This window comes from Branchiostoma floridae, chromosome 8 (genome assembly GCF_000003815.2).
Source record: "Branchiostoma floridae strain S238N-H82 chromosome 8, Bfl_VNyyK, whole genome shotgun sequence".
In the NCBI taxonomy this organism is placed as follows: Eukaryota; Metazoa; Chordata; class Leptocardii; order Amphioxiformes; family Branchiostomatidae; genus Branchiostoma; species Branchiostoma floridae.
Window position 1 is genome coordinate 11,781,137 of NC_049986.1, and position 25,769 is coordinate 11,806,905.

General features: G+C 40.4%; 2 protein-coding genes across 3 annotated transcripts; one reads left to right on the forward strand and one right to left on the reverse strand.

Annotated features, from left to right (window-relative positions):
* Positions 1-981: 981 nt before the first annotated feature.
* LOC118420930 lies at positions 982-5,836 on the forward strand. Of its 2 annotated transcripts, XM_035828019.1 has the most exons (6): positions 993-1,885; positions 2,564-2,626; positions 2,879-2,965; positions 3,645-3,800; positions 4,285-4,444; positions 4,850-5,836. In XM_035828019.1, exons 1-6 carry the CDS (start codon positions 1,697-1,699, stop codon positions 5,281-5,283), a joined length of 1,089 nt encoding a protein of 362 aa, XP_035683912.1. In that variant the 5' UTR covers positions 993-1,696; the 3' UTR covers positions 5,284-5,836. The 2 variants fall into 2 exon arrangements, with proteins under 2 accessions (XP_035683913.1, XP_035683912.1); XM_035828020.1 differs by lacking the exon at positions 3,645-3,800 and having other exon boundaries at positions 982-1,885.
* Positions 5,578-17,815, reverse strand: LOC118420929 (glycerophosphocholine phosphodiesterase GPCPD1-like). The gene is made up of 19 exons (XM_035828018.1): positions 17,637-17,815; positions 15,641-15,838; positions 15,089-15,240; positions 14,905-14,946; positions 13,304-13,467; positions 12,987-13,049; positions 12,637-12,747; positions 12,217-12,388; positions 10,984-11,116; positions 10,590-10,644; positions 10,140-10,232; positions 9,926-10,003; positions 9,713-9,752; positions 9,445-9,503; positions 9,125-9,190; positions 8,656-8,792; positions 8,098-8,233; positions 7,561-7,721; positions 5,578-6,856 (listed from the first exon to the last, which is right to left on the reverse strand). The coding sequence occupies exons 2-19, from the start codon at positions 15,769-15,771 to the stop codon at positions 6,760-6,762; spliced, it is 1,890 nt and encodes a 629-aa protein (XP_035683911.1). The 5' UTR covers positions 15,772-15,838; positions 17,637-17,815; the 3' UTR covers positions 5,578-6,759.
* Between the last annotated feature and the right edge of the window lie 7,954 nt (positions 17,816-25,769).

Here is a 25,769-nt window from a genome sequence, read left to right on the forward strand (position 1 = left end):
GAAATCTCCTAGTATCATGAGTTCACTTTCCTATGTTTGCAATATACATAGACTGACGATGATTCAATACTTAAGTTTTTGTAAGCGTATTGGCTTTCTAGTATTGTAAGGCCAGTGAAAGTATTAAAGGAGCAACTAGAAGGAAGTTATGTGTTCAATCAGAGTAGAAATAGGTTTTCCTTTTAATTCATAATGAAATTTAACTGCTAGTATTAAAATCTGTTAAGGAATCACTTTTGAGCAAACTGTATCAGTGTTGTTAGCTGGTAGAATGCAGACCCTCTCCTTTTGTACAGTTGTTGTACAGTGGGGTTGGGTCAGTTTTTATGTTTTCACAGCTAATTATGTTGTGCCAACATATGGTGAAACAAACATTAATCAGTAATCATATCCTACATAAATGGTAGTAAATTTGAATGAAATAGGAAACATATGACCTGTTCCCAAGCCTGGTATAGGAGATTAAAAGAAGTCCCATACAGCCAAAATGTCTTTGTGTTCCATGATTGGAAGTTGATTTTGTCATTGCATTAAGTTGAAGACTTAAAGTTCAACAATACCAGTTACAGTATGCAGAGACCCACAATATTGTATCCATATACCCAGTGTAACCACCCTTCAATGTACAAAAATGTAACACCAGTATCACAAGCATGTGGCAGCAGCTGGTCACAGTATATTCTACTGAATGACTTTTTGTACATCTACATATAGGCACAGTTTAAATCTATCTAATGAGGTTGCTCCTAAAGTACTCTGTGACAAGTTCCACTTCAAACTGATAGTTATGGGGAAAACACCTGACTTGATGATAACTCTGGTACTGTAAGGCATGGATTTTTCTTGTATTGTACATGTATCAGATGCTTGACAGTGCTCCCTCCTTTTCATCTTCAGCCTTGCCCCTGGCTACTATGTCACCATGACGTTTTTTGTCTGACAGGATGATGATATGTGGTGCTGTAGCATTACAATTTGTCTCGGTACAGGTAATTTTAATCAGGGTTTGATGATAATTTGCACTCAACATTAGTTTCTTTTGCACCGACCCAGACTAGTTCTTACTGGCCTAGACCAGTATAAGTCTAGCTGTCAGTTTATCTGCGACTGTGAGTGTAAACAACCCCACGATCCGCTGCGTGATGCGGTAATTCATCTATCAACTGCTTTCAAAAGCTTAGATACATCTTCAAAGAAAGAACATGCGTTACAGGAAACGAACTTCCAATCCATATGCATCAGTCTACGGGCGGAAGAGTACAAAGACGTCCCAGGGACGCTATAATTACATGTACCGTGGGGAACAAAGGCAGCTTCCCTGTTGTTAACTACGTTCTCAATCGTGAGATCGGTTGCTTAGCGACCCATCTTTATAGTAACTCATAAATTGACCATTTAAGCATGTGCATGATTTAATTTCCCTTACTCGATTCAGTGTGTTTTGAGGAATCGACTGAGCTTGGTGACGAACATCTTTAGAAGATCAGAAAATACAAATGACAGTTTGTGTTCAGCGTCGGCATATGCCGGTGTTACGCATCCTCTGAGAGCTACGTCGTCTATGTGGAGGCATTCCTGATTATGTGTTTCTTACAATTCAATATTCAATACGGATACAACAAGCATGACCGAAAGTTGGTTTTGAAGTAACATTGGTGTAGCACTACAGAAGTAGTTCCTATCTTAGACCGTCGGTATGCCTGCGTTTCCATTCGGCACGGCCAAGGCGCTGAGCGCCCTGCATCTGGTGGTGGGAGTGGCTGGTATCGTGCTCGGTGTGGCTGAGCTGTTTTTCAAGACCAGGGAAGACGCCCGGAACCAGCACAACAAGGCCATACAGCTGTCCGTGGGAGATGTAGGGACGCCTATCATCGGTGGACTGTGGGTAGGTGAAGATTGAAGTATTACATGTAGCATCAAAATACCTGTAATTCGTCAATCATGAAAGTAACGTTACAGTGTTGTCCTTGCGAACCACTGGTTTATGCAAGTTTTCATAAAGAAGAATTTTCTAAGCTTTATTATCAAGATAAGAAAGCGAGACATTTCCGAACGCTTTCAAGAGATGGCCAATTCAGCACCAAGGGGAGAAACCGTCTGTTAAAGCCCAGTTGTACAACGACAAAGCATATGAGCTTCACTTCATTGATAGATACTGTTTATTATTATTATTTCTTTATTTCAGGCTCTCACTGGCCCATATGACATAGGGACAAACATGAAAAACAAAGAATATGTACAACATTTTAAGACAAGCTGACAATATTATGGCTATGTGTAGAGGCGGCGCCAGAGATTGGTTAAAAATGAATACTGGTGTTTGAAGTGATGAACTTACGGACGTCATTACAAAAAGATTTGGTACTTTGGTGTTGGTTTCTGTGATCAGAACGCATTTATAAAATGTAGAATTCATGTTAATTGTCATATTTCAGTAGACAAGACAACAGCAATGTTCTTTTTCGGATCATCTCTTCGGGAAAACTGACGTTAACAACATGATGCCGCTTTGACTTTCACTTTTTGCCTATTTTTCCATAATCCTTTTTAACCTCTACGATAGTTTCTCCTAGTCGGTAGTGTTGGTGCCTCCCTGGAACCTGGCGGTCCAAACAATAAGTGCAAGGTAAGATTGATGAAATAAAATAAAATGGTTGCGCTTGGAACTTGTGAGCCATATTGAATGGGACTTCCCCATTGAGAATAGCTGTTACGTAAAATTCATAATTGTTCATATGAGACGTTAGCAAGTTTGTGCAATCTAACGTTGAATGTCCGTCTTGTGATTTCGAATATGTTAACATGTGATTTGGTTTTGACAAGTCCTTTTCACGACATCTTTAGTGTAGTGACGTTCATATCTCCCTGGTAACTACAGATAGCTGCCTACCATGTCTTGTCCGTTGTCAGCGGTGTTCTGTTCGCCCCAGCCATGGGAATTATCGCCGCTAACAGCATCTCACAGGTACCAATATGCGTGTGCGTCATTAACATAAGCGTGGAGCAGTCACTAAATTAGAATAATGACGTCAAGCTATAGAGAAACAATTAGACTTTTTAAACGAGATTATGAGCAACTCTTCGATACGTGTTATATGACAACTTAAAATTTTCAAGCTTGTCAATTTGCAACTATTGAATTGAATGGAAAAGAACAGTGTATAGTTCACCGATTTGAAGGTTCTGATGTAGTAAGCTATGCCTATGAAGGAGGTATTGTAGTTACATTGGGTGTAGGCCGTCGTACGATTTCGACATCGTAGAATTTTCAAGCAGCAGTCTGTGAAAAAAATAAACCACCGACAAGACCTACTAGAAGTTTACTCTCCAAGCAGCTCTGGGTACTTTCTACGTATTTTTGGGCGTTTTTATCGGGCTTTCTACTTTGTACCGTTTTCTTCATGTCTAGCGGACCAATAAAAACGCCTAAAAACGTAACGCGTTAAAAAAACAGCCGGAGCCTTAACTCCGCTTGGAGAGTACTTATTAGCTGCACTTAGCCCTTTCCGTAACAACACAGAATTTTGTACGACCATGATGTGTACTTCTATTCCAAGAATATTACCATATTTTGCCATCATATGGCGATAGCGCGACATATTTGGCCTCACCCCTTATTTGCTACCTCCTGTTTCCCCACAAAGCGCCATGACGCGCCCTGCACGGCAGAAACCTGCGCGGAAGCGTCAGGCATCCTGGGTATCCAGGCAGCGGTGATCGCCGCGGCAGTGGTGGAGGTGTGTCTGTCCGTTACCACGGCAACCATCTGCTGCTGCTGGGCCCCGCCAAGTACGGCCCAGGTAATGACTAAATAAGGGCATTATAGAGTGACATCATGCAGACATGAAGGTCAATTATATACTAGTACCCTATCACACTTATCTGTGATGAAAGAAAGTGCGGCAAATATCAGAATCACTTGTTCTCATTTTTGCTTCCCTGACGACTTTTGTTGCTGAAATCCTGGAGCGGAGTAAACCTTTGTGCCCATACAAAACTAATGATTCACAATACATGCCTTACATACTGACCCAACATGATAACGGGAAAGTCACATAAAAAGTTAGGAAAATGGAATTATAGAGGAAGGTCAAAATGCCAATTTAGCCAACCTGAATACCTTAACGCTAGGGACAAAATGACGGAAACTGTCTATCAAATTAAATATTTGTACAATTGCTATTCTTTAATATGACACGAAAAACATTTTTCTTTGTCTACTTTTCATTGCACTGCATACTCTGTTGATCTCTTACCCTGCTGTACCTGGTGTGTACCTGACAGGTGATGCCGATGTCAGTGCCCTACACCATCCAGGTGGTGCCGCAGTCCCCTAACCCCGCCCAGCCCGGAGGGAGGTTACTGGTACCGCAGCCTCAGTTCTACCTGCCGAACCAGGTCATCACTGAGGACATCGACTTCAAGAAGACCACAACTGATGAAGGTGAGATTTGTCTGACTCAGCGCTTAGGCACTAGTACTATTCATTCATTCGTCAGTTCCCGCCGGTTTTCCATACTGTTCCGGTCTTTCATTATATTTTCCATGCTGTTCCCGGCTCCCAATGTGCCCTTACCTTACCTTACCTTACCCACAAATAAACGTTGGTCACTAAATAAACCGGAGTAATGTTGAACATGGATAAGTTTTGTTCAGTAGCTGCCAAAGAGATCTGGTAGCCTATAGTCTTATATACTGTCTTATATAATTCAGAATCTACATATGTTTATAAGATGATTCATAGATTGCCGATGGAGAACCCAACGCAATGTTAGCCCAAGGGCGTATATAACGTCCTCAGTTAGCTAATACCCAATTTTAGTACAAGTTTGCAAACCATATGATACAGGAATCGTTGCGAGGGAAGATGTGAAGAAAAGCAGCTCCTCACAGACGCCCCCTCCCGCCCGTGACGTGGGCTGCAACACGCAGGACAAGCTGATCCCCTGGCTGGGGATCTCCGCGGAGGAGCTGGAGAACGCCCGGGCGACCCTGCGCCCTCCCCCGACCAAGAAGGCGTGGGCAGCAGCGCCGAGAGCGATCCTCAGGAGGTTCACCAAGCAGCAGAACGGGCACGTCTGGCCGCTAGCGATTCCCAAACGTCATGCGACAGAGAAGAAAGAGGACGGGTCTGGCTATGGGAATAGCGGTCCCAATCCATCTACTTCCAAGGGCATCGACTTTATGGATATTGGGAGCTCCAGTGATGATAAAATGGAGTCCAAACCCCCCACAGCACCATCCCCTCCCCCTTCCCCGCTCCCTGGGGTTGTGATTGAATAGTGGTAAAAGAATGTGTGCAGTAGTGACAAATCCGCCTATGAATGTCAAATGCTTAACTTATATTGGCTTGCGGTATTGATACCATATTATGTTATGTTGCATTATGATGATATTTTGGTAAAGTTTTGTGTGTACACTTGTCATCTAGTATCTTTCAAAGTTGTAGGTATGTATTATCAGTATCTATGGATTTTGTTCAAGCCAACATCTATTAGTCGTAAAATATTGACACTGCTGAAACATATGAGGAATTTGCAGAACAAGGTTTTGAAAGGTGTTAGGAAGTCACAATAGCTGTTTAAAACATGTTTAATTATGTTCTGAAACAACTCTGGCATTGCCATTGTATTGTAGAGAAATTCATATTCAATCATAGATAGCATTCAGTCATTTTTCTCTATGAGGTCTTGGCATGATTATGTATTTCACAAGTTAAAAATTGATGTTGCTCTAAAAATCAATGTTTTCATGTTATAAAATTGTGCCATGTAAGTCTGAGTAAATGCATGAAGGCCTGACACAGGCCATACATAAAATACCATAAATAAAAAAAGATGCCAGCATACCTTTACAATATGGCACCTGAAATGTGAATTTGTTGCTCTTGAGGGAACGTTTTTCCTTTTAAAAAGAGCCTAGTTGTATGTATACAAAGTAGAGGTAACTGTTCCCCCACACCATTTGTACCTAATAGTAATGATAAATATGGAACATGGGTGAACCATCACCAGACAAGGTTAAAGTGTGATGGAAACTACATGAACTCCACCCTTTCTGATTAAGTTGGTCAATGTGACCAATCAGAATGTCTATGTTAAAAATGAGGCAAGCCCATTGGCTAACAAGCTTTTCACACTGTATAACAATGATCATTTCTGAATGACTAAGATATACAGCAATACCTTACCATAACTATCACCCTGAGCAGTAACAAATCTGTACCTGTGGTACTAAAATATCGTAGACAAACATAGTTGAAACTTCACTACATGTTGGTATTCTCTGTATCACTCTTAAAAATATAGCAAAAAATAGCAGCACCTTTGTCTAAACCTATAGCTTTCACTGGTCACATGCTATACAAAAATATACAACAAAACATGGATAGAGTATTGACATAGAACATGGCTATAGTGACCAAGTTATGATGTATTACTAAAACACATGAGTGTAAGCAGCATATACTTCTATAAAATAGCCAGCACCATTGCATTCTGAAGAAGGTATTCTTGACACAACTTTTACTTAAGAAATTCCTGAAGGTACTCTTAGCATGAATTGAGGTTAAAATACATTGTCTTACATGTACAAGACTCCGTGTGGGCAAAGCTTAGGATGCAGTTCATCACTACTGTGTCATACACTGTATCTAAAATAAGCACACTGGAGGGATTCAAAAGAAGTTGCAGCACAGTATGCAGTACCAAAAGATGTCACAGTGAGGCGTTGAAGACAACGCCAAACTAGCGGCTGTTTTCAGTGGTGTGTGTGTTGAGAGATGCCAGCAAGGAATGGTCCATTCTGTTTTTCAGTCTCAAACTGGTACAGACCTGGTTCTCTATGGTCAGACATTCTGTGGGGAGGGGGCAGAAAGTGTCAGAGATTTGAAGCTCTTACCAGTAACTAGTTAACTGTACTGAACACCAAACTGCACTGCATGCCTTTCCAAGCTAACACATGCTTAATTCTGTCGCTCCAGATTGTAGGTATTGACAGACTTTTCTTGTAGAAAACAAAGAGATATTACATATCATTCGGTAGATATATTACTCTTAAAATATATATTCCTATTCACATCATGTTGATACATGTAGTACTTTTACGTTATGACAATATACAGTGTAGGTTAATCCACATCAACAAGATTGAAAAGTTTAAAGAAGTTAGAGACAAGACAAGTAAACAGCAGACAAACCCCCGGACAAATCTCTCCCTCATAAGCTGAGGATTCTTCTTTCTAAAAAATAATCAGACTGGGGTCCCTATGTTCATACATTCTGGTAATTTGAAGACACAAGAAGAGACAAGTTGAAACAAGAAGAAACGGGACAGAAGGAGCAAATAATACAAACAAAGTAGAACTTGATATAAAGAACAGACGGGAATATTTTGTAAGGCCTCAGAAGTGAAGAAATTTGTACATAAAGCTGTTTCTGGAAATTGCCTTATTTAAAACATAATCCCTAGCTTTTTTGCTGTAAGAAAAAAATGTTTACTTTGGTGGGCCTTGCAAACATTGATACAACTACTGTCCTTTCTAATCCAATGACATGATACCTGTCATATATGATGCCATCCACCTCCATGGACCTCAGCTGGCTCATGTTGGCTGGGTCGTTAATGTCTTCTCCCCAAACAAAACAAACCAGCTTCAGTTTTGCAATCTCTTCAACAAAGGAAGGATTCCTCAAGATGTCTTCTGCATGGATATCTACACCCTGGGAGTGGGAATACAGACATTGAAATCATTGTATTTTTTAGGAAGGAGTTGCTCTTAAGAATTTAATATTTTTTTCATACAAATAAGAGTTTCACACGAGCCTCTCTGCTCCCTATATTGGCAAGTAAGAAAGTGTTGGCTCAATTTGGTTATATAGAAGAATCCAATGACCTGCCAAATAGATCATGATGCTACATATCTAAAGGAACTTTGGCAAAAGTTGGGGTAGGTGCATGACTGTATGAATGGCAGTATCTTTTTAGTACAACAGGAGTCATTGAGTTTGTTTTGCTTCGTTATCAAAACCAACATTTTTAAACCGTTTCCAAAAAGCTTTCCAAAATGGCACACTAAGAAGTAATGAAAATACCAACCAGGAGACCCTCTGCCAGGGTAAAGTTCATCGCCATGGGAACCGTCCGACACCTGACGTCCATCATCTCCTCCCAGCGCTCTGTCACACCCTGGGACAGGAACAGCACTGGGTACTTGTTCTGCTTTCTACGTAGTCTGGGGTTATAACAAATAATGTACAAACATTAAGTTAGCCACTGTAGGGTAATCAATGACATTGTGATGAAATTTTTCATTGCAAATGGACAAAGTGGAAAACATTAGTACCGAGTGTTGGTAATTACTAGGAGCTGTGATAGATTCGTAAAGCTATAGTTCATACACTGAAAGAAATTTGGAATTTAGACATATTCAGAAGCATTTATTCAACTAGATGTTTAACAATATTGGCAGAGGGAAAATCAGTAGTCTGACTAAAATCACACTCCTAGTGGCCAACCCTACAGTCTCGAGAGGGGGTCATTAACCCCAGCTAGCGAGAGATTGTGTAAACACAGGCAGGATGACAATTTTATTAATACATATAGAGTGTACATGTAATAGGAAACATTATGAACACAAGAAAGAGAAGGACTGACAGAACGCAGCAGTCTGCATCAAATGAGGACAGCAGGATTCTTCTCTTCCCTCCGTTCTCCAACACCTCCCGCATGATGATGTCAACTATCTCATTACGGTCGAAGTAGGTGTCCATCTCTTCTTCCCATGCACCGTCCTAACATCACCAAGAAAAACAATGGTTAAATGTAGGTCTTATTGTAGAAAATCAAAGAGAAGAAGGCTTGTGGTACAGATGCAAACATGAAATACGGGTAGAATTATGCAGGGTGGGCGACATCATTTTACTGAATACAGTTAGCATAATTCAAACATCCATTTATACAACAGAAGAAAGATTTATTCCTCAAACCAATGGTATCTTATATATGTACCCAATTTGGGTATTCTATGATTGTACCTCTAATTCATTACTTAAAGTACAGGATTGTCATTGAGTTCAATCTTGAATGTTCATAATCTTGATCACCTGTTCTAAAATGAACCCACCTGTTGTAATAGGGGGAACTTGACTTCAATGTTGAGGTTGACATGCTCTGGAAGGGTGCTACAGACCTGGGAACCAAACACAATGGATCATTGACTGGCCAAGACTTTATTGTCATCACACAAAGGCAATATTACCAGTATGTTATGAAATTATATATTTCATTGGAAGTTGCAATATTTTGTAGTTCATGTCCATTTCTCTATTTCACTAAAAGTCGCAATCTTCATTTCTCATGTATATGAAATGAAGTTATTTGTATCAATTATACAAAAACAGAGACAATTTTAAATCATAATTTCAGTATGATAAAGTGTCACACCTTCCTGAGAGTTGGGAAGGGATGGAGATCAGGGGGCTCCTCATCATCAATACTTGCTTCTGAAAAGTTGTATAAGATCTTTAAGTAACGTTACATGTATTTCTCAAATGAATGTGAAAATTGCAGCCATGTAAAATAAACAGAATAAAAGAAAAGAAAATTTCGAAGCACGAATCAACATTCAGGATGCAAGCCTATAAGAATTCCAGGATCACGCCATACCATACTTAAGATCACGAACTGAATGTTTCTATCACATTATACAAACCTTTTTCAGCTGGAAGTTTCTTAGCGGTCTTGTGATCAAGCTGTAGAAACAACATTATAGTTGAATTTTAACTTGATTCCATACTCTTAGAAGATAGAGGCTTGATGCCTGCTGTGAAATACAAAATAAAACTGGATAGAAAATTTCTGAAAACATGCAGCTATACAATGTACTGATTATTAGCTGTCTAAAGTACTATGACTGACTCCAGACCTTTAAACTTTGCACATCCTCCAGTGTTAGCTCCATGACAGCTATCTCCATCAACTGGCTACCACCTGTTACTCCCTTCTGCAAAGGAAAAGGACAAACAGTCAGCATCTCATTGTAAAAGATTTGCATTTTTTTTAATACCACATTTTTTTTTTACAAATGTAGGTTTGCCTATACAGAAATGAAAATTAAGTGAGGTATACCAAAAAGTTACCGTCTTGGTAGAAATGCAGGTCTTGTAGTCGTGGTATACAATGGGGACTTTGTCTTTAGTAAGCTGGACATCAAACTCCACAAAAGCAGCTCCCTGTGGACATAGCAACAATGCAGGTCTCACTGATCAAGTACTAAATACTAAAATAATAAAGAGTCAAAATTGTTATGTGATGTAACTAGGGCTGGGTACCAGCAGTTGAAGTCACCAAACAGAATCCTTTGTAGAAAAATGGACCAGTTTTTTCAGTATGATAAGTTCACAGATAATTTAAGGTCCAGGGTCAGTTCCAGACCCTGTACTGACCTGCGACTGAATTTTCTGTACCGGCACCCACCCGGGTAGATCATAGATTATATATAGACACAATTTGACATATCTTAAGATGTAGATGTTACATTTTACAACTTAAATATAGGCACATATGGTCAAGGTTGTATGTTGACTTACATGGTTGGCAGCACTCAGGAATGATGCTATGGTATTCTCTCGTATATGTGCGACTCTGTAATAAAACAATGTTTTGTGATGATTGCAGAAAGCCCAACATCTGAGAATACAGAAACAACTACCGGTATGGCAAGTGTAAAGCAAGATGTCATAGAAAAATAGTACAAGGGCCTCTGTACATATGGTGTATCAAACATGCAACGTTATACATCCAGTTCAAAATTTATTTTCCACAAAGGAACAGGAGGTATATGAAATTGTCAGGAGCAATTCTCAGGTCATACATTGAGAAAATTCAGGCTCTTTTTTATTCTAGTTTATAATTTTTCATGTTGAATAGAACATTTTCTGGTCCAAGCAGCTGATCATGATTTTGGAGGGTTTGAAGACTCACGAGGCAGCAGTGTAAGAGTTGCCCATGCCCCTGTGTCCAACATCCAGAGTTTTCCTCTTCTTCCAGTAACGAGCGAACGACACCTCAGCAGTGCACACTTCTCCAGTCATGGGGGTGATGATCAGGTAATCAACTGGAAATGAAACATCAGTCCATCGAGATTGCTTTTCATAAATTATGTTTCTTTAACTTTAATTCACCTTATTAAGCTTCAGCACACATTGACAAGCGATTATCATACATGAAATAAATCTGGGTTTCATTTGTAAGGGGGGCCGATGTTCCGTGCCGAAGTCGCGGCCCGCACTCTGACAATGGTGTCGGCCGCCGTCAGTCCTGCCGCCACGTGCCGAGCCTTGGAGTTCACGGCTTCCCCAGCACTCCAGCCATGGTCCTGCAACCTCCTATCCTGGTCAGCCTGCCGTGTCCTGCCGGTAGCCTCTCCACCTCGCGGCCTTCCTGCCCTCCCGTGCGCATCTCCTGGCACGGCTCCTGGTCCTGGCGTGTCTCCGTCCCGCAGCGTCCCTCTAGATCTTGGTTACGCAGCATCCTGCCTCGACAACGCCAAATGTAAGGGGGGCCGATGTTGTGGCCCCAGGTTCTTTGAATGCTACACGAGGAACGTTTAAACTACAGGGCTAAGAAAGCACACACAGGACGCAGTCATGCCGTTAGACACGCACGGGAGCTGTTCGTCGGGACCCTCTCTCTGCTCTCTCTGTCCAACTGTCCCCAACTTGCAATTCCCGGCTTTCTTTATTCCAAAAACCCAGACACAGATTCAGACACTGTCTACAGCTATGCATGACACTAATTATAACATGTACCTGCTATTGGCTTTGTTGTTCTTTTCATCTTCAGTTCATCAAAGAACAATACAAAGGATAACACCTTGTCAGCAGTTATCACACAACGATAACAGACTAATTACAGTTACCAGGTGGGCTGTCTGTAGCTTCTCAGAGCATGTACATGACAAAATGATAACCATAACATCTTGCTTTAAATGATACGACAATTTCTTCAAAACAGTGCATTTTTACCCCTCCTACACATTCAAGAATGTCAGATTTTCTATTTTGAAAGTTTTTTTGCAGCAAAATTTGCCATACAAATGAATTGACAACGCCTATATCAATGCATTACCTATGTTACTGTAGTGTTGAGTCTTCTTATGGAATGCATATCTGCACCTTTTTATAGAGTATCTATCTGTTTCTAAAGGGCACTTACCATTTATCTGTCCGACTAGCCTGTTGTGGTTGTTATGTAGGGGGGCAGACACCACACCTGTGGACCCTGTCATGTTAGTGGGCAGGACTGTTGCCTTGGCAACAGGAGGGGTGTGGCTGTTTGACTGAGCATCGCTGATCTCAGACTCTGCATAGAGCAATATATCAAAGGCCTGCACAGAGAGACACAAAATTACAAAATCACAAAAACTGCTTACTTTCTAACTTTTGAAACATGCAATATTCATAACTTTTGGCAGTTTATGGGTGCAATTTGAAGTAGATTTGCATTGAAACAGTGTCAAAACAGTGTAACTACAGTTGACAGAGTCACACAATTATCATAGCCTAAATCTCACAGTTCATAGATTTCACTTGAGAAATTTAAAGCTTTTGTAAAATTAAGACACTTCTGCCTTACCCATTCCTGAGGGTTGAACACCTGAGTGGTGAAGATGAGGTAATTGTCATTCTCCAACAGGTGGCCCCACTGGTCCTGAAACACTGGGCACCACTGGGTGTCATTCAGTACCTGCAGGGGGATCATCAACACTGTGGTTAGATAATGAAATTATTGTGACATTGCAATGTCTTCCCCATAGCATGGTCTTACATTGTAGTCCATTTAGCAATGTAGAGGTTCAGAAACTGTATTTCTGAAACAGCATTTCAAACAAGTGCTTTACATTATGTTTCATTTGAAGTTCCTCCCTGCTTCAAATCTTTGGCAAAAAGTAATCTATGTCTTAGGGAATGCACACTGATACTCACCTTACAAGTCACAGGAGTTTCTTCACAGGTAGGACTGTTGTATTTCCCATCTACTGTTTGTTTCTGAGACAAGAAGAATATTCATTTTGGTACCAACATGACATAACATTTTTTTTGTAAATTGAAGTACAAACCACTTCTGAAGTTCAGGTCTTTAGATTTAACAAACTTTTAAAGTAAAGTAACTTTTCATTTGAGTCACCATTTTGTGCATGCATTTTAAAATCTATCATCGCAGAACTGATACAGGGGTGGTCTTCAAACCCTAACCAATGCATCCAACTTTAAGGTATCTGAATATCAAGAATATCTAGTACCTGCAAGTTCTGTATGTTGATAGGCATGACTTTGATAAAGAATTTTCTGTTGACATTCTCCTGGTTGAAGATGATGATGGGAGGAGACTTGGAGGAATGGAAGCGGAGCCGGATCTCTGTCTCATCTACTAACCATCCCTGGTCAACAGCACAGCCGGAACCATCTGGGGAAGGGAAGTCAGTGCTATTACATGCCCGTAGCCAGGGGGGGTTCGGGGGGTGCGGACGCACCCCCCCATGCGCGCTCGAAGGTCCGCTTTTTTCTCGAAGGTCTGTTTTTTTAATGCACAATATTTTTAAAAGGCGGACTAATTTGTATTTCCAACGGGTCTATCACCCCCGTTGAACTCCAGCTCCGGCCCGCACAGTCCGGTCCAGCTCCGGCCAGCACTGATTCCAGCTCGGAGCTGGACCGTGCGGGCCGGAGCTGGGACGTGTGGATTGGAGCAGCTGGGACGTTCGGGCCGGAGCTGGAATCAGAGCGGGCCGGAGCTGGACCGTGCGGGCCCACAGTGGTGCGGGCCGGAGCTGGAGTTTAACGGGGGTGGCCATGAAAGTGGCTGACCGTAGTAAAAAAAGTAAGCCTAATGCTATTGCTATGGTAAAAGGCGCCCGGAAGTCTCAAATGGCGGTTTGTGGATGACAGCGCCAACACAAGTTATAGATAAGCTATAGAACTGTAGTTAATTGATAACTGTAGAAGCCATACTTTTTATCTTGTACAAATGTTGTGCAACAAAGGTATACACAGTGATAGAGCCTGCTGATGGGCACGATGTGGTTTCACCCATTTCTAAGAGGAAAAACATTTCAAATACAAGAGCATTGTAAAGCATCCAGTTTTCGTGTTGGTGGTCGTATACAAATTGAATGGGGTTTCAGAGCCAGTTAAAAGTTCGCAGAAGTGATCACGGGCCATTTCATAACTGATGTACTCAACCTTTCGTTTTCGTCAAATAGAATAATGTCTGATTAGACTCTGAAGCAGTTATGTGAGTGTCTCTGACTCTTCCTTTGAAATCCTCTCAAAAACGCAGGAAATGCCATTTCAGAGAGTTCAATTTTCAAAATTTCCCGGGGGAGCATGCCCCCGGACCACCCTAGGAAACTCGCGCCTTTGGCGCTCGGCTCGGCACTCGTTGGTCCACCAAAGAGTAAAACGAACCCCCCCAGGCAAAATCCTGGCTACGGGCATGCATTATACCAGTGCCATGTTCAAAAAATGTTCAATTTTCAACTTAAGATATGGTCTATCTTTGATACTATTAGTATGTTAGAACAACCAACAGAGAGGAAAATGTGGCTCTGAATATGACATATATCTGACTCTACAAAAAAAAAATACATATATGAGTAATATCTTTGCTCTCTTTTTCTGTGAAGATGCAAGGCTGCCTACTATACTATTTTTTAAGATGTGAAACATATCAATTTCTTAGTTATTTTGTATTTTGTACTTACAAGTGTTTGGAAGCTCGTCTGGTTAAACAACTGAACATAAGTTATAAGTGAACTCTTCCTTCTCTTCAAATTCTTACTTTAGACAAATGTCATACACAGGTATATGTTCCATAAAATTCATACAAAAAATGTGTACATACCGTAGCTTCCAAAACTCCCACCATCAGCAACACAGCTTTTCCCTATCATGCAAACGAGAAGCACTTAAATTAGTTTTAATTCTAGAAGGCGAATAAGTACACATTTAGAAAATATAAACCTTGAGAGCAAGGAAAAATTATAACATTTGTTTCATCACACTTTGCCATTACAACTGCTACCTACCATTGGGTGTGAATGTTCGAGGTTGTCTGTACGTCTCCCACTTGATGATCCTAAGTTTCTTCTGTGTCTTGTCTTGTCTGATATCACACACCATGTACCTGTACCGTACAGGTGTTCCCTCAGGTAAGGGCACTGTACAGCTCCACACATCACTGCAACAGATAGGAGAAAACTGTTGTAAGAAATGCCTTATTCTGCTGCTTAAGAGCTATAACGGTATTAGAAACAGTAACATATATATAGGTTAAATCTTAGATATAATTCAAGTAGATAGTACACTAGCAGACAGATAAGAATATTGATTTAATATAGGTTAAATCCTAGATATAATACAAGTAGATAGTACACTAGCAGACAGATAAGAATATTGATTTAATACTGAAGTTCATTCATTGCTTTACTTTAAATAGAAAATATTACAGCTGATACGATTATGTGGATGACATCCATGCGGGCATCGCTTTTTATCCGTTTCCAAGAAAGAAAGAAAAAAGTTTTTCGACCTTGCGTTTAAAAAAAAGTTAGATTATAGCCTTAAATGATGAGACTTACTTTTCTTCTCTCTGTAGCTCCACAGCCTTATGAGGGTCCCATCCACCCAGTGATGGACAGTCTCCTACCACAACCACACAGTGGCGGTCAGACACAGCAACCTTCACTCGGAAAGTGACCTGGGATGTCATGTTACTTTTGTTAGCTCCTTTGTCCTGTTGTGTGCTGACTGACACTGGCCATCCAGCTAGAGGAAACCTGTAGAAATCCCAAAGATTAACAACTACATGTACATGTAGTATGAAATGTAAAAATCTATCTAACTGTCTGCACATATTGTTGACGGAGCAAAATAAATCATCACAAACTTTTCAATATTAGAGTAAGGACGTTACATCAACGGCATGCATCCTCAACCATATTTGTACCTCCTAGTTAAGATTCTACTTCTTTTTTACTACTAAGTGTCATGTATCTAAAGTGCCCAGCACATTTTTCCAGACCAAGAATAAACTGGTTTTTTAAACTTTCTAAGCCAGACAGGAAACCTCTCCCACACCAGAGACATTTACATGTATTGTATTGTATGGTTGTTTTAATTGCTTAATTGTGATGTTAGGCAGTGTGTATTGAAGACAAACCAAAGCAACCCAATTATGTGCAGCTCCCACGGGAGGAGTTTCTGGTAAAACCAAGGAGTCTTGTCTGGAATCTTTATAAAATCTCCTTGAGTTCGTAGTTTAACTAAAGAGCGAGGCTATTGACACACCCAGTGTGTCAATAGCCTAACAGGCTACTGACACACTGAGTGTGTCGATAGCCTGTTTAGGCTATTGGCACACTGAGTGTGTCGATAGCCTGTTAGGCTATTGACACACCCAGTGATAGAAACCACTAAAATGAGGAAATCTTACGATTATATTTGACAATCAACACTCTGAAAAATACAAATGGCATCCTGTGTCCATTATCAACCCAAAATACGATCTTTTTCACGTGTTTACGGCACAATTTTAAACATCGGAATCTGCTATCATATAGGGTGCTAGTTTTACTGTCACCGCATGTGATCATGGCAGCCATGTTGGATCCGTTAGGAACACGTTTTCAGCTGTGTTTACCGACGAATTCCTGCCGTATTGGAGAATTTTCGGCCTCAAAACTTATATCACTAAGGAAGCGAAGTTATAGTTGTTGTTTTACCTCCGTTATTTTTAATGTGAAAGAAATATTCTTCCGAGTCGCTGCCGATAGCGCCGGAACCACACGGCCGAAACTTATGACATGTTTTGTGGTCAGTGTTATTTTTGGTTTATATTGTTAACAGAAACTTTAAAAGTTGTTTGTTTATATATAAAATATTCTTATATCAAATGGATGTTTAAAAAGGGACAAGAAAAATTGAAAAAAAAAAAAAAATTAAAAAAAACTCCGGCGCGGACTCAACGCTCTATCCACTACGCTACGTCATACATACACGATGATGGCTGTATTACTAGTATTTGGTATCCAGATGTAGGGCATAACTTGAAGACGTCCGTTCATTCCAAGATTCAAAGATTCCAATGTCTAATCTTCCGAACAATGTCTAATCAACTATTGTTTGTATAAAATATTGCCGGAAAGGCATGTTACAAGCTCTGATTGGCTGGTTGGCATCTCGGTGTGTCAATAGCCTGTTTGGCTATGAGCAGGCTATTGGCACACTGAGTGTGTCAATAGCCACAGCGTTAACTAAATAAGAAACAGATGTCTGCTCCTCATTGAAGGTCTACCAGGCCAAGGTGGTTGAAAAATTATTTTTCAACCTCCTTGGGTCTACAAACCAGAGTTCTGTACAGGGAGCATGGATCTGCTCATTTCAATTTACCTTAACTAGCTTCTGTCTCACCAGGGACGTTACATAAAGACTTGTCCTTGGCCTCACAACAAATCATTCCCAAGTTGACAATACGAAATACTCACTGTGCACCTGGCCTGGCCTGGGAAGGTGCCGATACTGCTTAGCGTTTCAAGGCGATATCTACAAGAATGTACTGTCTGAACGTAACGTTACCTTGTGAAATCTGTAGGATGCTGCTTTGGTTCAAAGGTCTACTACAGTCTGCCCAAACAATCCAATCTTGATCTTCCGGTCACAAAATAGCAGCAGAACTATTGATGAGCAACAGCACCGCCTCCAAGGATGACCTTTCCAATTTGACCTTCTGACGTCACAAGGGGCACAGCTTGGCAACGCTGATTGGTTGGGTGATTAGGGACACCCTGTCATTCGGTTCCAAGCCACATGTGGTTTGCATGTGGAAATCACGCCCTCAGCCGATCGCACGGCACACGACAGCCAAGGCGAAATACATGTACAGTCAAACCTGTATTAGGGGCCACCTCTACAGAGGGGCCACCTGTCCATAGTGGCCACTTTTTGTCGGTCCCTTGGGTATTTTATCTACAAGTTGCCACCTCTATACAGAGGCCGCATGTCTATAGTGGCCAAATTTGTCCGGTCCCTTGAGTGGCCGCTATAGACAGGTTTGACTGTATAGCATGCAGCCAAATAAAGACAAACGGATGAGCTGGATGAGTTGCATTGGGGCAAAATAACAGTTCCACCAAACCAAACTTTTCTGTGAATTGCGACTGAACCGTGTCGTTATTACAAATATAAAACTTGTCAAGTTATTAGATTAAATGCAAAATTCGTTTTTGCTTTGTACATGTACCTGCAAAACTGTTTGCACCTGTAAATGCGTATTCAACATTATGTTATGTTTTCTATGACTTTTAAGAAATCGTCTTTATACACTTGTAGAAAGTATTCATATTCTTGTAGATAGCTCACTTGAATTAGGAACAGCTCATTCGGCGATCTCAGACCTGCATAAAAATATTTTATGCAAATGACTTACCCATTTGCAAAATGTATGCACCTTCAACAACTTACACAAGTTTAAAGTTCCCATCATTCATCATTAAGTGGTTTTGCAAGTAGTGTATTAATCATACAAATCAGTTCCTCATTTGCACATTCCAAAATTAAATGTTAAATCTGCCTCATTTTGTCGTCAAAAGATCGTATCATATCCGGACAAGAGATACATTGAAAAACATCAATTATGCAAATGTATTTTTGCATGATTTCTATTTTTTGTACAACTTTGTCTAAGCTACTTACATACCCAAAACCATAAAAATCCGTCAGTGTTTTCTTGAGTTCTCCTCCTCGGAATTTATTTACAAAAATGCCCCTGCTATTCAAGAACTAGCCGCTAGGGATGCCAGTGATTTGGGAGGGGTGGTAGATTATAAGAGAACATGATACAGAAGAAAAGTCGAAATAGCGAAAGATCGATATTCTTGTTGCAATGCAAATCTTGCCACCTGCCCTGCCCCGGATGTAACTGCCCATGTTATGTTAATTGCAGCACCATGGTTTATAATATTGTTTTGAATCGCATCTGCCATCCTTCATGATTACGTGGACTGTGTTGTATCACGTATAGTCACAATGACTGAATCAGGTCAGCTGTCAGGGTAACATTCAGTTTGTTTTTTCTCAGCTGTCGCCCCTCTAATCCATATGTGCACTGTGGTTTATAACCACCCTAGAACACATCTTGGTGAAAGACTTTATAGCAAGATGGCCTACGGGGTTTAAACGTCACAATAGAAAACACACCGCAGAAGGCATAAGGGTAAACAATGATGTAACAGCCGCTCTATTATTCAATGGTAAGCACTATTGCTGTTGTAATCCTCTGACTCGCGTCTACAAATAGATGGAACACAATAAAGTATTGAGCTTTGGCATTATTCTAGCGCGCTCTTAGCTCAAATATAGACAAAAAACTTTAAAGTTAATCTAGAAACATGGAAACACGCACGATAAAGAAAGGACTGCATATGTTTATGAGACACGTCCATGTAACTTGCTGCGGTGTGCACATAATACTAAGTAAGCCAAATAGTTGGATGGGAAATGAATACATGTATTGCATAATAAATTAGATAGACACATATCTCATCATTGACATCATGGTGCATTTGGAATGTTTTGTATGCTTTCCGTTGAGCGACATGTCAAAATCTGGCAAGGATTAACATTTCTACTCTAATATTTCTATATTACAGAAAGCCGACTCCATCCCTCCCATATGTTTGATTTGATTATATGGATGACATCCTCGCGCAACGATTTTTTTGCCCGTTTCCAAATAAAAACAAAGCTTACAATCGTACCGTAAATCATATAAAGCAGCCGCAAAGTGATCAAATATATGCCGTATGTTGCAAAAAAAATCACAAGATGAAGGTGAGCTGAGGAGGCACAGTATTATTTTTGAATGACGGAAAAGGGGGCGTTGTCATCAGACAATAAGGGAAAATCGAAAAGTAACACAGTTCAAGGGACAGTGAACAAGTTGATCATATATAGGTGCAAACAGAGCTACAGTATCCCCAAATCACGATTTTGATACATTCGCAACATTTCATTATTCTATTCCCATGTTAGTGTAGCCTGGGTACCGTCGCCAAACGTGTCCAGATGTACGGCCGTGTAAGTCAACATTTGGGAGGGGACAGTGAAAAGTTGGTCACTATTATGGAAGTACATGTAGTATATATTGATATAGAACACCGCATGGCAGCAAAATGAATATAGAACAAAATGAAAGTGAGGTGAGTCTCAAGCAACCATGGTATGACCAAATCAGGCTGGTTCAGTGGCACAGTATTATTTTTGAATGACGGAAAAGGGGGCGTTGTCATCAGACAATAGGAGGAAATCGAAAAGTAACACAGTTCAAGGGACAGTGAACAAGTAGATCATATATAGGTGCAAACAGAGCTATTAAGTGCCCAGGGCCTCTCTTTAGTATCCCCAAATCACGATTTTGATACATAGCCAACATTTCCTTATTCTATTCTCATGTTCGTGAAGTTCGTCGCCAAAAGTGTTCCGAGATGTCAACATTTGGGAAGGGACAGTGAAAAAGTTGGTCACCATTATGGAAGTACATGTATTATATATTGATACATAACACCGCATGGCAGCTAAATGAAGAGAGAACAAAATGAAAGTGAGTTGAGGAAGCTTGCAGAACTGTCTCAAGTAACCATGGTATGACCAAATCAGGCTGCATGGTTCAGTGGCACAGTATTATTTTTGAATGACGGAAAAGGGGCGTTGTCAGAAGACAATGGAGAAATCTTCGAAAAGCTAGCCATCCATGCGCTATTTTTTCACTGTACCTTGAACTGTGTAGGCTACACAGTTCAAGGGACAGTGAACAAGTAGGGCATGGATGCATGGAGATAAAAAAGATCCAGTGTCTATGTTTAGTATCCCAGTCAGGGGTTGTGTGGTGTAACGGCAGGGTGTTTGGTCCATAACCCAGAAGTTTTGGCCACTTTAGATTTCGCATAATGAAGGAAATTTTCTATTTTGGCCAAACTTTTTTTTATTCGCACGCTCGCATCAGTTTAGGGGTTTCCAGATGATGTCATCCGTATGATAGAATCAACATGGCCTAATGTATAAAAAATAGATAAAATCAATAGATATATACTAGTATATATCATCTGTGTGTGTGTGTGTGTGTGTGTGTGTGTGTGTGTGTGTGTGTGTATACATATGTATATATGTATATGTTTATGTGTATGTATATGAACAAAACATCGCAAATACGCGCTGAAAACAAGCCCGACTGCTACATCTGCTCGGAGATGAGTTGTTGGTCTTGTGATCCCGGATACACAGTGGCGCAGCCCTGCTTGTGTTTACATGTGTCCGGCGGACGCCGGTCTATTATTTGGCTGAAAAATTTCATGGTCCGGTACCTGGCATATATTGCACTAAGGACGTTGTGCAATTTATTACCATTTTCAAGTAAATCATGCAAAAATTATGGGTCGGGTTTCTTGAAAGAAATATTTAATGCACACCTACCAGGGCACAGGAGTAAAGTATACATATATACATATACATATTTGGTCACAAAATGGCCAAAAACTCAATAGGACCATTTTGAAAGAATTTTACAAATATTGCCTTAACAGATGAAATCTGATACTTTTGGGTTTATCACATGTTATTTCTTTAGCCTGGGAAAGTTTTGTTGGGAAAGCAGATTGTAACAGCCACGACTTATACAAGGGCTCTAAAACATCTGATTGTACCATGCTGTAATACGATAGTTTTGTATCACATTAGGCCATGTTGAATTGGTTATATGGATGACATTCGCGCGAACATCAATTTTCCAAAAGAAAAAGAACAAGTTTTTGAACATCATACAAAGCAGTTATATGCCGTAAATTAAAAAAAAAGGAAACGTATAGTAATGTCATTGAATGCCAAAGTAAGTTTCAAAGTCAAAGAAAAAGATGAGAAAGAATATTAATAAACATGAAAAACCTACTGTTCGGTATACCATACCTCCGTGCCAATTGTTCAACCTTCCTGGCCACTTATAGTTTATACGGAAGGAAACTATTGTTTTGTACAAACTTTTATTTAATCACCCGCTCGCTCGATCAGTTTTGGAATTCCCGGACGATGTCATCCATGTAATCAAATCAACGCGGCCTTACCTGCAATTCCCATTCGATTTAGTACCGAATTTCTTTCTACTCATCACACGATCTTCTGCTAAGAAAAACAGGATCTTTGGTTTCTCGCTTCCCTGGCGATAGTACAAAGTCGCTATGTATACAGTGCGTTACAACATTCAACCCACACAGCTGAGATATCCTGATACTATACATAAGCTGATTTAGCTCATAGCTTACACAAGATATAAGACAGTTTAAAATGGTTTTCTCACAAGAAGCGGCATTAGCCACTGCGGCTCTGGTATTTCTCTGGTTAGGGAAAGAATCACGTGTGAGCCTGGTGTCATATGATCTGAATTAGGCCGGATGCGGAACGATTGATTTAACGCTGTTGCACTTAGCTCAGGCAAATAGTCATATCGGTTTTCACCATTATGAAATAACAGAACGAACAGCATAAACACATACAGAACGTTATTTTCCGCATACTGCTATCGTGTTTAACTCATATATCCGCCTACGTAGGTCAATGTATTTATACTTTATTCCAAATGCGAGACCAGATCTTCCATACGTGACTGTGCGGTTATCGGTAATATTTTGTTGTCCTGCATGTAGCCTCGTAGTATTCTGCATAGTACTACTGTCTATATAGTCGCCATACATCGTACCTTGTGCGATTGTTTAGCAATAAAATTCATTCAATCATTCATAATATACTACGAATGTTCACAGCAGCAAATACAGACACTCATACTAACTTCAAAAAGCGTTAAGAATACAAGATGAAACTTGTCGACTGTATAGTACATAGGCTAAGAAAACAAGATGCCTTGTGATCTTTTGGTTCATTCTGTATTTGTTGACATGTTATTGTATCCTGTAGAATAGTATGTTGGTTGGTGTATAGAGGACGTTTGCTCGAGTGCCTTTGTCTAAAAACATATTTACAATGCTTACTCCCCACCCCCGCTCCGACAAGCATTGTTAACTTTGTCTATACCCCAAAGTCACATGTCATCGTGAATAATGAGCAGGAAGAAATAAGTTCCTGCAGAAAATAAATGTAGCTTCGTCCGAGTGCCAGACCGGACACCGTAACAAACGACTGGTTAAGTCGATAAAAATCACGCACCGAGCTTTCTCTGTCCTTTCAATGTTTGTGTGTTCCGCAAAGTTCCGCATACCATGATATCTACAATGAACATAAATCCCCTCGCTGGCTCTTTGTAGTACGCATAATCATTTATGGTCGACATATCACTTACCCTTAAATATATACAATGGAAGCCCCCCGGGCTAAGAAAAAGGTCGGTACATAGTATACTGTACATTATATTGTACATATTGTCAATGCAGCTTTGCAACTTTCGCAAACCGCAAATGTATACATTTGCGCACAATATGTGAGAATTGAAGGTATACTATACAAAATGAATGCAAGTTTATATATTCACAAACGTTGTTTCCTTGATGAATTGTACAGGTCGACCAGCTTAACTTATAGGACCTTCTAGAAAATCAAAATGTAGGATGAATGATGGCGATTGTGATTACTAAGGTCAAAGGTTGCCGTCTGTAACGTATCCTGTTCAAACAGAAGGGGCAAAGATTATCATCTGATCTGAGGCTCCGTGACTTGTGAGGTTTGACCGAGGCTACGCCTGAGCTGAGAATTACAGTACTTAGTCACCAAAGCAGACGAAAGGTCAATGCATGTCACAGTATGCCTGGTGCATCTTTGATTCAAACTACGATTTTTACCAGTTGCATGGTCATCTTCAAAACACTGCAGAGTTATGAAATGCAACACAATTGGATTAACAATTGCTTGTCCTTCATAGAAGCAGATGGAAAATATGCCAAATTTGACTTAATTGTGACATCCTATCTCTTAGAAGTACATGTGTCCCAGCAGACCTCCACCAAGTCAACCATGGAGGCCTCCAGGGCACGTTTTCTGACTTTCTTGTGTCTGGGGTACTACAATCAGACAATTATTTTCACATGAGTTGCCACATTCTTTACTTAGGTGGAAAGTGAGTCTCCGTTGGTTTAGATTTGTCAAGTTTGCCTCCGGCCCATTTTAGGCACTGTAGTTTAAGATATTAGGCACGGGAAGAACTAAAGTGCTAAGGTAAGTTTAAATAACGTTTTTAAACGTGTACCATCATGCTGTTTACTAGTATGCAACCAGTACGTGCACAGCTGTGTTTCGTTTAGTGTCATATGCATGCTTAACAACTGTGTAATACAAATGACAATGTCTGGTTTAACAATAGATTCTTTGCATATAGTACACATCGTGGTACATTTCAAGGACGTCAATGCCATGACATGTCCTTGGTTACGGTGGTGATGACTGTGTGGTTTAGCTAGTGTGTTGCAGCTTGACACTGAGTAATTCTTCACTATTATGATCTTTCACTCTTTGTAATCTAATTGATGTTGATGGGACATTTTACCACGCCAAATCTGCCCTTGAAACTGTGAGAGAAGGAAACGCCCAGTGCACAAATCCGGTCCAACAACTCTAGGAGAGTTCCAAAGGGCAAAGTGCAATGTGCATGACATAAGATTCTTCAATGAAGCAAAGGAACACAGGCACATATCACAGATTCCCACGTATCAAATGTCAAAATTTTGACTTACACCATGAACGACGAACTTATTGGTTTTGCGCATCATCCTTGTTTCCTTTCGTATTAAATTGTCCTCAGTATCAATAGAATGGTATACGTAGGAGGTTAAATGTTGACGGATCTTGAGAGTGACCCGTTGATAACAGGGTCAATTCGTCTGATTCACAGAATGAAGTCTTTAAATACGTGCCCTCCCCTTGTACAGCGTCCCTGGACCATGACCACGGACACCCTTTGCTAAACTCTGCTGAGGACTGCAGGTATGGGGCATTGGTACATAGCCGTAGAAAACACATCCACGGAACCTTCTTGTTCGTCATCTCTCTGTAGATGTTTGTTTGGCTGACTGTTCGATACAAATCATAGCAATTTAAGTTTATTAGCGCGTAGCCTCTCAAACTCAAACTACCTGATGTCACAACATCTTGACAAAATTGACCATCGATGTAATGTAATGTCGCAGCTATTGGGGATATGGACATGTAAACATGTATGTAATGGTTTTCATTACGCACTGTAAGTGTAAAAGTATACAACAATCTGTAAACGTATTCAACTGACTGTTTAATGAATTCAACTCAAACCAGTAGTACATGAAGTTCCCTAGCAATTGTTCCGTTCAAAATCAGAACATGATACGCACATTTGATATTCACAATGTGATCATATGTTATGGATGTTGTCATGTATATAGCAACAGCTGTTAACTGTATCCGGATAGAACGTGTCGCGGCATTAGTCGCCATGACTGGAAAGTCCGCCTCGCTGAAGGAAGGCGCGGCATTACCACCCGGTTTTCTTATCCCATCTCGCCTGGGGCTTCCTGCTAGCTGCGGGGTGACCTTTAGCCTTGTTCCGCACTGCCAGAGTTCCATTCGTGTCACGTCATGCCTCAAGTTTGTCATTTGAAGCTGTCTGAAACAAAGACCTTCGACTGTGCCGTAGTAACGCATCCCAGCTGGTGTAAAACAATATTTTATTGTTATCCCCAATAC

Excerpts from the sequence above, each read along its gene's own strand:
- LOC118420930 (XM_035828019.1), top strand. The coding sequence starts at position 1,697 with ATGCCTGCGTTTCCATTCGGCACGGCCAAGGCGCTGAGCGCCCTGCAT. Across the intron at positions 1,886-2,563 it reads CTATCATCGGTGGACTGTGG|TTTCTCCTAGTCGGTAGTGT; the intron begins GTAGGTGAAGAT and ends CCTCTACGATAG. Across the intron at positions 2,966-3,644 it reads CCGCTAACAGCATCTCACAG|CGCCATGACGCGCCCTGCAC; the intron begins GTACCAATATGC and ends TTCCCCACAAAG.
- LOC118420929 (XM_035828018.1), bottom strand. The coding sequence starts at position 15,771 with ATGACATCCCAGGTCACTTTCCGAGTGAAGGTTGCTGTGTCTGACCGC. Across the intron at positions 12,389-12,636 it reads TGTTCAACCCTCAGGAATGG|GCCTTTGATATATTGCTCTA; the intron begins GTAAGGCAGAAG and ends CTCTCTGTGCAG. Across the intron at positions 11,117-12,216 it reads GCTAGTCGGACAGATAAATG|TTGATTACCTGATCATCACC; the intron begins GTAAGTGCCCTT and ends TTTCATTTCCAG.